The 14,968-nt window shown below is 26.2% G+C and overlaps 3 protein-coding genes across 6 annotated transcripts; 2 read left to right on the top strand and 1 right to left on the bottom strand.

Annotated features, from left to right (window-relative positions):
• On the top strand, window positions 1–4,612 carry LOC132923436 (PCI domain-containing protein 2). The gene is made up of 10 exons (XM_060987426.1): window positions 1–116; window positions 767–878; window positions 961–1,002; window positions 1,075–1,199; window positions 2,028–2,154; window positions 2,217–2,362; window positions 2,439–2,656; window positions 3,377–3,477; window positions 3,552–3,751; window positions 4,293–4,612. The coding sequence occupies exons 2-10, from the start codon at window positions 852–854 to the stop codon at window positions 4,543–4,545; spliced, it is 1,239 nt and encodes a 412-aa protein (XP_060843409.1). The 5' UTR covers window positions 1–116; window positions 767–851; the 3' UTR covers window positions 4,546–4,612.
• Window positions 4,613–5,185: 573 nt separating this feature from the next.
• Window positions 5,186–6,725, bottom strand: LOC132923437 (V-type proton ATPase 21 kDa proteolipid subunit c''). The gene has a single exon (XM_060987427.1). The coding sequence runs from the start codon at window positions 6,555–6,557 to the stop codon at window positions 5,931–5,933; it is 627 nt and encodes a 208-aa protein (XP_060843410.1). The 5' UTR covers window positions 6,558–6,725; the 3' UTR covers window positions 5,186–5,930.
• Window positions 6,726–6,897: 172 nt separating this feature from the next.
• Window positions 6,898–14,672, top strand: LOC132923435 (annexin B9-like). 4 transcript variants are annotated; one of them, XM_060987422.1, is made up of 10 exons: window positions 6,899–7,224; window positions 9,812–10,360; window positions 11,159–11,335; window positions 11,448–11,652; window positions 11,743–11,822; window positions 11,885–11,957; window positions 12,020–12,193; window positions 12,259–12,440; window positions 13,223–13,237; window positions 13,498–14,672. In XM_060987422.1, the coding sequence occupies exons 1-10, from the start codon at window positions 7,192–7,194 to the stop codon at window positions 13,549–13,551; spliced, it is 1,542 nt and encodes a 513-aa protein (XP_060843405.1). In that variant the 5' UTR covers window positions 6,899–7,191; the 3' UTR covers window positions 13,552–14,672. The 4 variants fall into 4 exon arrangements, with proteins under 4 accessions (XP_060843407.1, XP_060843405.1, XP_060843406.1 ...); XM_060987424.1 differs by lacking the exon at window positions 9,812–10,360 and having other exon boundaries at window positions 6,898–7,224; XM_060987423.1 differs by lacking the exon at window positions 13,223–13,237 and having other exon boundaries at window positions 6,902–7,224.
• The last annotated feature ends 296 nt before the right edge of the window (window positions 14,673–14,968 follow it).

The following is a 14,968-nucleotide window of genomic DNA, read 5'->3' as shown; positions in this document are numbered from 1 at the left end:
ATCTACATTCTTAATCATTAATATTATCTATGTGCATTTTAAACAATATTAAATCCAGATTTTAAGGTTCAACTGCTTCAAGTGACAGTTAAGATTTTAATAGTTAGCTACACAACGTAAGTATTAACTTAACGTAATATTATTATGTACACAACTACACAATATATTACATTTTTCCGTTGTAATTTCTAATGGACATGAGAATAGAAACTACTGCTAATCACTAATCAGTCAGCTATAATTAAAACAATATACTTACCATGGATCACCAATTAATATTTTTGGAGGGTCATTTTAAGAATTCAGAAAGTTTTCACAGTCAATCTAATTTAAATATTATATATGTTTATCCAAAGAAAGTAAAGGCAAAAATGAAATATATACAAATAAATAAAAAAATAATATATCTTATTCATTATAAAAAATAATAATAATTTGGCTGAGGCCACTATTTAGTGACCATCAGACCTGGCTTAAGGGGTAAGCGACATAGATCCATGCATAGGGCAGTATTTTTCAGAGGCAGCATTTAACATTTTTGTATAAAAGATTTGATGTAGTATTTACATATAATGGGTGGCAAAACTCAAGTTGTATTTAAACACTTGAGCCGGGCCTGGTGACCATAAATAATTGCAATCTATATAATAGATTATTTTAACCTTTTTAATATATATATGTATATGCATATCGAGCTGGAAAATTATGTATAATATATTGTATAATTATAAAAATTAATTTTTTAATATTTACTTTTTCTTTTCAGAAATTATTTGATTGTCATACTTTAGTGCTGTTAATTGCATAGATGGCTTTTGCATAATATACATTTTTTTAAAACAGATTTTAACATGTATTCAAAAGATTATATTTTATCGGTATGTTAACCAAAATATATTTTAAAATAATTATTTAGTTTTAATTTTTACATTTACTTGGAACTCTATTATTATGTTTTAGACTACAACGTTTTACAATGAAGAGAATGGAGCTGAATTGGCGGTAATAATAGTTTTTGCTCATTACTGTAATTTGATTTACAATATATGTATAAAAATGTTTTTATTTTGACAGAATTTTTTTTCGTTGAGAGATAATTCATCAAAAGAATGGAACCCAAAAAATACTATTGAGTATCTTCAAAAAATTGCTGAAGATAATGAACTTGATTTTGAGGGTGAAATAATACTACACCTAAGGTAATTACTTATTTTTATATTACAGACTAGTAATAATTATAGATTCTATAAAGAAATACCTATCTATGATAATTTTGAAGTGAAAAATTTAAAAAAGTATAACATTGTGTTATTGTTTTAAAGGTATCTGTGCTAGAATGTATGTATATCCTGTGGTTTTAGTGACCATATGCTATTCAATTAATATTAGGTACTAAATTAAATATTAAAAAATAGTTTAAAATTTGTTACTCGTGTAGTATACCACCTACCATTACTTTGTATTATTGTATGCTATCTAACAGAAAAATTACCTGTTATATTCTTATATATGTTATATTTTTAATTCATTTTATTGAAAGAAACTAATGCAAACAATTCTTAGCTTTTTTTTCTATTAACATAACTGGAGTTTGTATATGTTTTTGAAAAATGTACTTTACAACCTTCCAAAAAAGGCTGATATACACCATTGGTTAATTGTATTTCTCATACAAACATTGTGTGTAGAAGGATGCATAATATCTGTTATTTTTGTCTAACACAGTTACTCATTATAGCATAACAATTATTATTCTTATTTCTTTTTTTTTTGTTAACTATCAAAATGAGATCAACGTTGATTAAATTTATGATTACAAACTTGACTAAAATTTAGTTAATTAAGTTTTCCAGATAATTGAAAAAAAAAATTGTAATTTAATATCTTATATTATATAATATATAATATGTGTATGCCTTTATAATTATTATACTGTCAAAAGATGTCTATGCCTAAAATAAATAAATATTATATTATTATTCTTTAAATAACTAAAATGTCTGTTACTTTATTTTAAATTTTTGCAGTGTCCTCAAATCAATAGGAGAAAAAAAATATGATGATGCTTTTAAAGGACAATTGGCAATTTTACAAAACATTGTTAAATATCTTCAGTCTGATAGTGAAAACTGGATGGTGCCCCTTGCTAACACAGTAAATATACAATGATTTTAATAAAATAAGTTTATTTATTATATAAACATTTTATGTTGTAGGTTTGTGTAGATCTTAGATATCTGTTAAATGCATATGATAAATATGAGTCCACAAATAAAATTTTGAAATTGGAAAAATATAATGATTTTCAAAAAAAATACATTGATATAATGATGATGTATTTCCGTATTTGTTCTAATGATATGTAAGTTATTTTTCTAACATTAATTATTGTAAAATTGTTTTTAGATTTTTTTAAGAATTTGTTTTTAAAATTGTAGTCGAGCTCCAGCACGACAATCCAAACGTTGGACAATAATGTTTATCGTGAATCAGATGTTAAAAGTATACCATAAAATAAAGAAATTTCATTTGACTACAGGTTTGACAAAAACCATTTTCATGTGCCCGGACAAGAATACATTTCCAATAGCACATGCGGTTACCTTTTATTATTATACTGGTTGTAAGGAAATATTTGAAGGAAAATTTAATGATGGTTAGAAACTATATGTTATTTATTTATTACCAAAATTGCACTTTCCATTACCTCATAAAATGCTTAGATCAATTAAGCACGCAAAAGTGGCAAAATATTGTACACATTAATCAAATCTTGTAGCCTTAACTACTAGATTTATATAATTTGTAACTATATTATATAAATCAACTAATAGAGATAATACACACAAATAATAGTTAAAAAAAATGTATATAATTAAATCAATAGTGTTCAATTTTTACTTCTATAAAATAAACATAATATACATGCTATTAGTAGTTAATTGAATCAAACTGTATATCCATTTAAGTATCTACTCTAATTATTTTGAAAAGTTTTAATTTATTTTACATAATTTAAAGTTATAGCAAAACAATATTTTTAAAAAAAAAACATTTAAAATATATTATTGTAACCATTCTTCTTTGCATATATTATCTTACATTCTTAGCATACCCGGTATTTGCAGCAATGGTTAGTTTGATGAAATAAGTTAGCATAAACCCGTTTAAATATGCATATTTATTTTCAAACTTACTGTTCAAATTTCATACTTTTAGAAATATTTTGTTTATGTGTAAGTTGTATTCATATTTAAAAATAGATACATTTTTAAATTTTTAATATCTTAAAAATTAAAATTGATGCATTATCTTTTAGTAATATTTAATTTAACATTTATTAAAATATATTGTGTATTATAAATGGTTGTTACAGCTAGAGAAAATTTGACAATTGCATTTGAAGGTTGCCATAGAAGCTCAATCAAAAACAAGAAGTTGATTTTGAAGAAACTTATCCCATTAAACATGTTGCATGTAAATATAATAAATGATAACTATATTTACATACTACAATAATTTATAAATAAATTACCATCTATTTGTCTTAGGGAATAATGCCATCAAAACATCTTCTCAATAAGTATAATTTGGATATATTTAAAGATCTGACTGAGTACATTAAGATGGGCAATGTAAAAAAATTTAGAGAATGCATTGATGTTAATGAAGTCTATTATATGAAATGTGGAGTATATTTATTATTGCAAAAATTAATAAATCTTGTTTACAGAAACTTGTTTAAGAAATTGTAAGTAATTAAATATTTAAGCACTTATTGTTATAATTAATAGCACTTATGTTGTAACTGTGGATTAAAAAAAAAAAAACAACTAACTATTAACACTTTCAATGCTGCGTATTCGCGTCAACAGAGTTTATTTCATTGGGCCAGTGATGCGTTTATGCGTCAGTAATATGTACGTTTGTATCCGCCATAATTTTATTGATTGTATTTTTAATAAACTCTGAAATGTACACCGGCTGTAGACAATAAACTCTAAATTTAAATCTATAATTGGTTTGAGTTTTCGTTATTTTTAGATTCGTGTTATCGAATCATCGCGTCACGGTATGAACAACGCGGCATTGCGGCATAACCTACGAAATCATGAGTGGCGTTGAAAGTGTTAAGAAATAATAATGAATAACTTAAATTAACTGTCTTATAAAAATTATAAGTTTATGCATTTTTTTTCAAGACATTAAATATAACTGTAAAAGATTTAAAATAACACAAGTGCTAAACAAATTTGATTAAGATTATTTAAAACTGTTATTTATTTTTTCAGTTTCTTAATTGCTAACAATCATATTATACCAGTTGAAACTATTACAGCAATATTAAAAAAGTTTGATGATCCTGAAACAGATTTTGACAAAGCACAGTCTTTGTTAGTTAACATGATTTATAGAGGAACACTCCGTGGATATTTGTCACATGCTCACAAAAAAGTTGTATTGAGTAAAAAAGATCCATTCCCCACTGGTAAACAAGTCTTTGACAAAGCTACAAAATCCATTAATGAAATTGGACATAATTAGTTTGACTTAATGAATGAAACATGTATTATATTATTATTTCTAAAATAAAATAATTTTTATATATATATATATTATGACATATATTTCCAACATTTTTATTTTTTATAAAATCACTAGCTGTGTTACGAGACTCCTTGGGTTAAAATTAATCCATCATTCTATAGTTTTCTGTTTTTCAGTTGAAATATATAATACTAGCACAATTACAATTATTAATTTTTAATTTTTCTGTTCATAAATAATTGATTTTTCAATTTTTGTAATCCAAAATTAAATGCATTAGTGGACCATTCTATAGAAGTTTAGAAATAAGCTATAACGCCCTATAAGTTCCAAGGAATTTATTGTTAAAAGTATACAACTTAAACTTTAATTGAAAATAGCCCTGTAGTTTTTGAATTTACACAGGACAAACAAACATTTATTTATTTTTTGTGTATATAAAATATATAATATATAATGAGGGTTTTCAGGTAAATAATAAGTAGTTTTTACTTTATTAGTTTTTAAGTTATTGTTTCTTTGTTTATTTAACTAGGCCATGTATACTAAATTACTAAATACAGTAGGTATATTTATTATAACATAAAGACTAAATGGTAAATTTAATATCGTAGGTATTAAATAAATACTGTAATAATTTAATTTTTTAATTAACAAGTATTTATTTATGAACACGTGGAATGATGAAGTACATATTTTGATATTAAATATTAAAATAAAATGAACAATTTGTTTTGGTTTAATGTCTACTATCTTAAACGTAAAACATAATATTTAGAATATTACTCATTATGAATATATGTACTGCAAAAATTAAATTTAATAACATATCCCTTATAATAAGTAGTCTATAAGTTAAAGGATTTCCAAGAATATTAATTTAGTATGAATCATTTTTCATACAATTATTAACAGTAGGCCAAATTTGATCAAATTCTACAATATGAATCATGGGCGGATAGGCCTACCGAGCAACCGAGTATTTCCCGGTGGGCCCTCCATCATATTTCGGTAATGGGCCTTTTTTAGACTTTTTTTTTCATGTGGGGGCCCCTTTTTAAAATTTCCCGGTAGGCCAAAAATGGCCTATCCGCCTATCCGAATGGAAATAGGACTATGTGTTAATAATTTAATACAATTTTTTTACAAATAAATGTATATTATAAACTTCTATATGAAATGTGTTTGGAATTGATGTACAAATAATTTGAATAGACCGAGTGAAATAATTAATAATTAGTTAACTTATAGTAATAACACTAATACTACTTGGTAGATTTAAGAACCATCCAATGTATTACATTTTATTGGAGAATTCAAAATCAAAACAAAACTATTCAAAAATAAATATACACATGGAATAACATAGAATATTAGATTGATTACTTATCACCCATCTTCACTTTTGAAGTTATGTATATGCCAACGATTAGCCCAAAAAGACCAATAGCACTTCCAAAAATTTCAACAATCAAAATCTTGACAAAAAGTGAAGAGTTTGCTGCATCTGCTAATGCCGCACCTGAACCCACTACTCCAACAGCTATTCCACAAAATAGATTTACCAAACCTACACTTATACCGGCAGCAAATATTAAATAGCCAGCCATCCAATTTTGATCTCTAATTTGTTGTGCGGTATCTACGTTGTCTGTGAACGATTCCAACTGGCCAGACATGACGATTGCAGTGATCAGTCCATAGATAGCTACCGCTTCACAGAAGATGACAGATATAAGATTCTTGGTCTTGATGCGTGGTGCTTTCACTCCACCACCGACGATGCTCACACCAGTCGTGTGTATTCCCAACGCAGCTCCAACCACAGACAGGGCAACCGCCAGAGATATACCCAATACAGCCCACATATACGGCGATGTATTGGCTAAGAACCAACCAACACTGATTTGCTCACCTTTACCGGCCAACAGGTAGAACAGTATGATAGCCGACATCAATGTGGATCCCGTTCCGAAGATCGAGTAACCTAATATTGCTCTCAGTCTCATTTTCGATTTATTTTTTACTTAATCGTCGATAAAAATGATGCAAGTTAAACACAAATGAAACACATTTAAGTACAAATTATAAAAAAATAAAATGTGTGGTAATATTTATTACTTAAAAAGTTAAAACTCAAAAGGACTCCGCCCAAGAACGGCTTAGATAGTTAAACGGTGTAATCAATTCTAGACGCTAAAACATATGTTTTATTTTAATAATAATTCGCATACCATGGTATGTGTGGTAACACTTGACACTTATTACTTCCATGAAAACATGTTGCACAGCATATGATTTTGATAAAAATTAAATTTATTCTCATTCCCACTTGCTCAATCATAATGACATTATCATAGTCACAGAATATAGAACGTCATATTAATTTTCTAATTACTACCTATACTCTTTAGTTACTACCACAGAGGCACAGAACAACTCGTTAGTCATTTATTTTGTCGATTTGTCACTCGTCGTTTTCACATCTTTATTCGTGTTAGTCACCTATATAGTGTTATTCTATTAGTTAATCATTTGTCAGTAATTAATCATAATTTAACATTTTCATTTATTTCTTGACGAATAATTATAATTATTATATCCGGATTTAACTTGCATTTTTAATTCCAATAATCTATAAATATGAGCTATCCAGGATATCCTCCTAACAATCAGGTAAGTTTTTTTTTAGTTTTTAAACACTAGGTAAAATATTCTTGATGTACACGTACACTACCTATTTATAACTACTATTTTATGAGCAAAAAATCTAATGGTGTGCATGCTAGTAGACACAGATTTCAAATGCTTTAATTGGCCAAGACTTAAGAAGATAAAAAAATGACGAATATTTCTTTATAAATACTAAATACAAAACATTTTTTTACTAATATGATTCAAAATTAATAATCATTATTCATTAATGTTTGCAAACAGACTTGAAAAGAAATTGTATCAAATCATTGTGTGATACAAATCATTCAATTTGAGAATATCAACTAATTCTATAGGCAATAGCATTTTAAACGATTTGAGTACTTATCGGATATCGCGATTACCTAACTTAATAAATGGTAATAAACAAACAACTTGGTTATTGGGGCTACCACAGTAAATGACTTCTTTAAAATGGTGACAAACACAGTTAAATATGTTTGACGACAATATAAAAGATAATATAAACCAAGGTACAACTATTTATTCTGATCGCTGGCACAAATTAACTATAAAATGTTAGATTTAACCATTTAACTGTTAACTATATTTACAATTTTGTCAATTCTCAAACTGGTGCTGACACACAAAATATCAAAAGGTTGTGGGGCTCTTCTAAATGGTGCAACAAGAAACATAGAGGTATGGCTCGTCAACATATAGACATTTATTGGGTTGAATTTATGTGGCATCAAAAGCATGATAATCCATTTGTAGGCATTTTAAATTGCATGGCTGAACATTTTCCTCCTTGAGTTAATTATTAATGTCTAATTTTGAATTTTATTCTTAGTTTTTGTAATAGTTTTAATAATTTTTAATTCATTGTTTTTAAATTACACCACATAAAGAAAGGAAGTCACGATAACCGATGTATTACAAGTACTACAATTTGTTTTATTATTTTTATAGAAAAAATGTTTTTCCTCTTATAAATATTTCACCACTAATATTAGTTGTTTACATCTAGGCTTTATTCTATTAAGTTATAGTGGACACTTATAACTTATAAGTATATTTGTTGGATTGGTTACCTACTTATTGATAGTTTAAAATAGTAATCTATAGTTTACTAAGTATTTATAATCTAGCATTTATTCAAACTACCTATATTATAAATTTATAACTATAATAGGTATTTACTATTAGATTTTCTTTCATTAATAGCATTAAGATTATTATGTACATGGGCTATTCTAAAATCAACCTCCGAAAAATATTTTTTTTAAAAACCAAATACATTAATTTTTTGCACAAAATAGTTTTATTAACATCTAAATTATTTTTCGAGCTTTTGTATACTCTCCTTAAAAAATGGCACTGCCAGTGCGTTGAGGCATTGGTTCACACCGTTCATAAGTTTCTCATTACTTCCAAAATGTTGAGATACAATGGACCATTTCAATTTTGGGAAAAAGTGATAATCACTTATTGCCAAATCAGGACTGTAGGAAGGGTGATCAAAAATATCCCAAATGGACTCCTCTACTAAAGTTTTTTTAAACGTCCAATAAATGATTCCCTGAAATGACACGTTGGGTCTTGTGGACATCTGTGAGCTGTTTTTAAACCCAACAGGCACAGAACTTATGGTAACCTCAGTTTTCAAACACGATTCTGTATACAGTAGTTGAGCTGCACCATTTTCTTCGGCTTGCAAAAAACGAATTACACTTTGTACCTCAGGAACAGTGGGAGATAAAATTGTATTCTTCATGTTAAAACGGCAACTATTGGAAAATAACTGAATAAAAACGGTCAAAACTTATTATATATAATCAATGGTTTTAGTAATGCCTTTATTAATATAATAGCACTAATAGTATCACCTCTGATTTTTATTAGGTAATATTTCATTAAGTAGTTCTAGTAATTGGTTAATTCAGTATTGCTTTTTTATAACACAACTTTTTTATTAAATTCTAATATTGTAGGCTTTAAGTAAATTTACATTAAAATGTTAGTATGTCATTAGTTCACTTTTATACATACATAATTATTATTTAATTAATAATATTATAAGCACTATACTTACTTACATGATACTTTTATTGTTCAATATGTTATTTATTTAATGCATAAATATGAAAACTATTGGTAATAGTAATAATATTGACAAATATATTTTTACACATACCATAGATTAGATAAAGAATTAAAATTGTAGATATAATATTATACTGACTTCATATTAAAAAAAAAAATCTACATTGTTTAAATTAAGATAGGTAATAAATATGATTGTTCTTATAAAAGTAATTATTGGAGTAGGAATATATTTATTTATTTAACTATATTATGTACATTTTGTGTACTTATAATTAGGAACAACACATGTCACATAATTTCTAGTCAAATTGAAAATACCTAACACAATTATATTAAAATACAAACCTTATTATTTTATATTATGTTGTATGGTGTATATTTTTTATTAAATATAAATGATGATAAAAACCCACTTTTATACTTTTGTAAAAGCTGAATGTTAATGTATTTAGTTTTTACCTAGTTAACTTATTTTATGAACTATTTTGTTTTTTGGTAGGGATTCCCTGGCCAACCTGGAGTGCAACAGCCTGGTTCTCAGTTACCCTATCCACCATACCCCGGAGGTAATGTAGGACAACAAGGGTATCCAATGCCAAGTGCTTATCCACCGGGCCAACCTAGCTATCCTCAACAGAGCCCATACCCTCCTCAAATTGGGCAGTATCCACCACAACCATCTGGACAGTTCCTACCTCAATCTGGTCCTTATACTCCAAATCCACCAATGTATCCATCATCAGCTGTACCTAGCCAATACCCATCATCAACTATAGTAGGTCAATATCCATCCACTAACCCTGGCCAATATCCACCACAGGCCTCCCCATATCCAAATGCCCAACTGCCTTCTAGTTATGCACCTCAGTCAGCTGCCTACCCAACTCAATCAGCTTACCCACCCACTCAACAAACATCTACAATTTATCCGAATATGACAGCTGGTGGTTATAATGGTGGTTCTCAAGTTCCGCCACAAGCAGCATATCCACCTATTAGCACTCCTGCTCATTATCAACCATTGAGCAGCTCACCTGCTCAGAAAAAGGTGAGATTTCAATAATTTCTTTTAAATATATAAAAAATGAATGATATATTTATTATGATTCCAATTAAGATAGATGGTTCAATATATTTTTATTAAATTATCAATGAGTTACAGATATTTAATTTAAATTTGTTTTTTTAAATTTATTTTATTAATAACTTAGTTAAAAATTAATGTTACAATAAAAAATTGATAACAATTAGGTACATTACTTTCTTTTGAAACTTTCAATTTTATAATACTCATATTAAAACTTTTTATAAAGTCAATAATAAAATAATAATTTCATTATTTATTCTTGACCTTATATCTGGTATAAATAAATACATGCAATTTTGCAAATTTTAATTATGTACAATATGTTTATGGTTGTAACTAATAATTATATATGATCAAATATTGTTAATTAGTGTTTATTCTGCATATGTTTACAGAATAACAGTAAGTTCTGAAGAATACTGATACAGATAAATATCCCATTAATATCTCACCTTCATAAATACTTTATTTAATCACACTCATGTTAATTAACGTTAAAAGCCTATCGCTTAGATAATACTAATAACATGATAATTGGCTTTTCATATTGTTCAAAAATTATTCATTCACTATGTTTTAATAATATTAATTTTTATAACCAGTAACTTGAGTTATTTATTGCTGATTTGTTAATTAATTTAGTATTATAACATTAGTTCAATAATTAGTTTAAAATAGAATTATGGTTTACAAAATTGTTACTGTATGAATGTATTTAGGTATGTTTTGCATATTGAAAAACCTTCTGTTTTGTTTTAGTCAAATCCAACAGTTCGTCCAGCTAATCCATTTGATCCACGTCGTGATGCTGAAATATTGCGTAAAGCTATGAAAGGGTTTGGAACTGACGAAAAATCAATCATACAGGTCTTAGCTCATAGAGTTAATTCTCAAAGACAGGAAATTGCAATTCAATTCAAGACTATGTTTGGTAAAGTAAGTAATACACTATTTTTTGTTGATCTTATAACATGTGTAAATTTGAAGTACATAATTATTTATTTTATAATATTTATTTGTTTGATAAAATATTGTTTTATTATTTTAGGATTTGATATCTGATTTGAAAAGTGAACTGAGTGGAAAGTTTGAAGATCTGATTGTAGGACTTATGACACCTACTTATGACTTTCTCGCTAAAGAAATTCACAATGCTATTGATGGTATTGGCACTAATGAAGAAACAATAATTGAAATCATATGTACTGCTTCTAATGCTGAAATTAACAATATAAAAATGGCATACCATAAATGTAGGTTTAATTTAATTAAAAGTTAATTTAAAAATGATTAGTATTAATATATTATAATTTTCTTGTATTTTAATTATTATGTTTTTCTAGTATTTGGAAATGACTTAGAAAAAGAGCTTATGGGAGAAACATCAGGAAGTTTCCGGCGATTATTAGTGTCGCTTTGTCAGGTTGGTTTTTTTTTTTAGTACTTCTCTTTGATAATAATATAAGTTTATTTTTATTTGGGTAGGGACAACGTAATGAAAATACATTTGTTGATGTTGCATCTGCACAAGCTGACGCACAAAACTTGTTACAAGCTGGTAAATAATTTCATTATAAAAAAATATAAATCAGTAGTGTTTCAATAATTTTAACTTCATAGGCGAATTACAATTTGGAACGGATGAGTCTACATTCAACATGATTTTATGTAGCCGTAGTTTCTGTCAACTTCAACAAGTATTTTTGGAATATCATCGTCTAACTGGAAGAGAATTTGAAGATGTTATCAAAAGTGAATTCAGTGGTGATATTGAAAATGGACTTAAAGCGATTGGTAAAAATTTGAATATTTCTATTTTAAACTGTATACTAGGTATCAACTGTTATATCATTTTATAGTGAAATCTGTAAGAGATAAAAGTGCATACTACGCTAAACGTTTACATGAAAGTATGGCTGGTTTTGGCACAAATGACAGAGCACTGATTCGTATTGTCGCAACTCGTTGTGAAATTGACATGGTCGATATAAAAAATGCTTACATGTCGATGTATGGGAAATCTTTGGAGACTGATATTGCGGTAAGAATTTGTTTGTTTCTTTTACATATCAGCCATATTATTAAGTAATGGTGTGTAATTAAATTTCATAATTATTTTTAATTTAATCATTATTATAAAAAAAAAAATATAATATTTATCCTGACTATTGAAAATTGAGTTTTCATTTGAACAAAGATTGTCAACATTAATTTATTAGAATAAATATAATAATTGTATACTATCATTTTAAATTATAATACAATAATTAAAAAATAAGTTGGTATATTATATGCAATAATGTTGAAACAGATGAACATTAGTTAAAACTATATTCTTATAAACTATAAATCCAAAATCATTGTGTATTTAAAAATAAATGATTAATTTTATAATAGATGAGCTCTTCTACTAATCACTGTTATATCTATTGTATTAGCTTTCAAATTTAATTATTATATCAAAAGTTTAATTTAGATAATACTAGATTGATTTGAGTCTGTAACTAGTTTAATCATTATTATTTTTAATGAACTTATAATAAATTTGTAATAATCAACATGTTTTGTGATTACTTTACTGTACAGGTTAAACTTTATGTTAAATATCTTCAAGATTGTCGATCTAGCTTCAAATGTTCATATTTATTATCTATCTCATTAATTCAGACTCCATTAATATAATTTTTTTTATTATTATGACCCATATATTCTTAAAACAGTTAAAATTATAACCAAGAAATTCTTTTACAATCTAGAAAAGTATTGACAACATATATAAACCTAATTTAAAATTTGTTTTGTTTTATTTATGCGAATCAACAGTCTGATACATTTATGGTGAGTTGCTGCATGTGTAGAGAATGAAAAATATGTCAGCTATAGTGATCGATTGCTGAATTGCCTGAATTATTAACTAATATTTAAAAAATGTAGTTTGCTTGGTCTAATTTTAACCAAAGTCTGAAAGTTGTTAGTTTTGCACACATCCATTGAAAACCAGAAGAAACTTAATCTTCATTAAAATATATATTTACTTAATTTGTATTTAAGGCTTCTACAGAAATCTAATGAGTTAATTGATCAATTTTATGTTACAGGACGATACATCAGGTGACTACAAAAAATGTCTGACGGCTCTAATTGTTGGCTAAAAATAAAAATATACATATAATCTTATTATACAGTATTCTATTTATATAATCATTAATACATTTTACGCCTTTTGCATTATTTAATATTGAAATCTAAAATTGATATATAATATTTTCAATATTTGCATTTAATATTAATAATGTTTACATTAATATGTTTACTCATTCTTAAAGCAAGATTTCATGTATAATAATTCAATTTCATATTTCATTCTATTTTTGCTATGAATTTAAGCATAATATAAAGTTGGTATTTAATAATTAAATACTTTGGGCTTGGGTATTTAAAAAATAAAGGTAATTTTTATTTTTACATAAATATATAATATATCATAGGCATTTCTATTTTTTTTACAATTTGACACACAGTATACATTTAAATTCACTTTGTCAATTTACATTATGTCAATTTTTTTTATTATTATTGAAGATTTGTTAATTCTTTCTTTATTTTTCTATATTGTTATTTAAATAAATAAACCAAATTAAAATTATTAGTGACATCTGCTTGATATTTCTCATATAAAATTATTTTAAGTATTACAAATATTATAGTTATTAAGCAGGGTAAATATGTGCCACTCATTAACAATTATTGTAAAACACTGGAAGAATTTTATAAACTCAGTGTTATGACTTTCATAAATCTTAAAATTGGTGCTTGCTAATTTAATATTAATTTGTTATTATACTTGATTATTATACAAATTTTAATTGTAAATGCATTTAACATTTGATATTTATTAATAAATGCATAAATTTGCATGGTGGCGTTATCAACTTATTATTATAGTAATACCTTTGTGTTACTTTTGTTATTGTAATACCTTTTTAGTAAAATAATTTTAAATTTAACCATTTACTTTAAAATTTCTAATTGATTTAAATAATATAGTATTATAACTATTATAATTATAATCATATGAAAAATTAGTTACGAAACTAAAATCTACAATTTAATATCTAACTCAATAACATATGTTGTAACGTCACTGGCTTATTGGTTATTTGTTATTCTTTCTGTTAAAATTTTACAAATTGTTTTTGTTTTACATTATACTTGCTATATTTTTGTCTTTTAATGTTATATAATAAAATTTCATTATATTACAATTTTAAAATTGCTGTTAGAGTTTTTATTGAATTATTTTTTTATTGATCTTGTTATGTGGTAATGGTTGTCGCATGTGACAGAAGGTGATAAAATTATGTTTCTGTTTTGGTAATGAATGACAGTGATATGTAACTTAGACCACTTTTTTGAGAGGAGTGGAGGTGATTTGCATAGGTGCAAATAGAGCTCTATTTCTGGGTAGGCTAAATTGATACCTATTATTGATTATTAACACTAACATAAAAACTGTCCCCGCCCCCTAGTTGCGCCTATGGTGATTTGTATATTGCATGGTTGTTACAA

The sequence above is a fragment of the Rhopalosiphum padi genome, chromosome 2 (assembly GCF_020882245.1).
Source record: "Rhopalosiphum padi isolate XX-2018 chromosome 2, ASM2088224v1, whole genome shotgun sequence".
Taxonomy (NCBI): domain Eukaryota; kingdom Metazoa; phylum Arthropoda; class Insecta; order Hemiptera; family Aphididae; genus Rhopalosiphum; species Rhopalosiphum padi.
The sequence above is the reverse complement of the archived record's forward strand: the minus strand, read 5'-3'. Positions and strand labels throughout refer to the sequence as shown.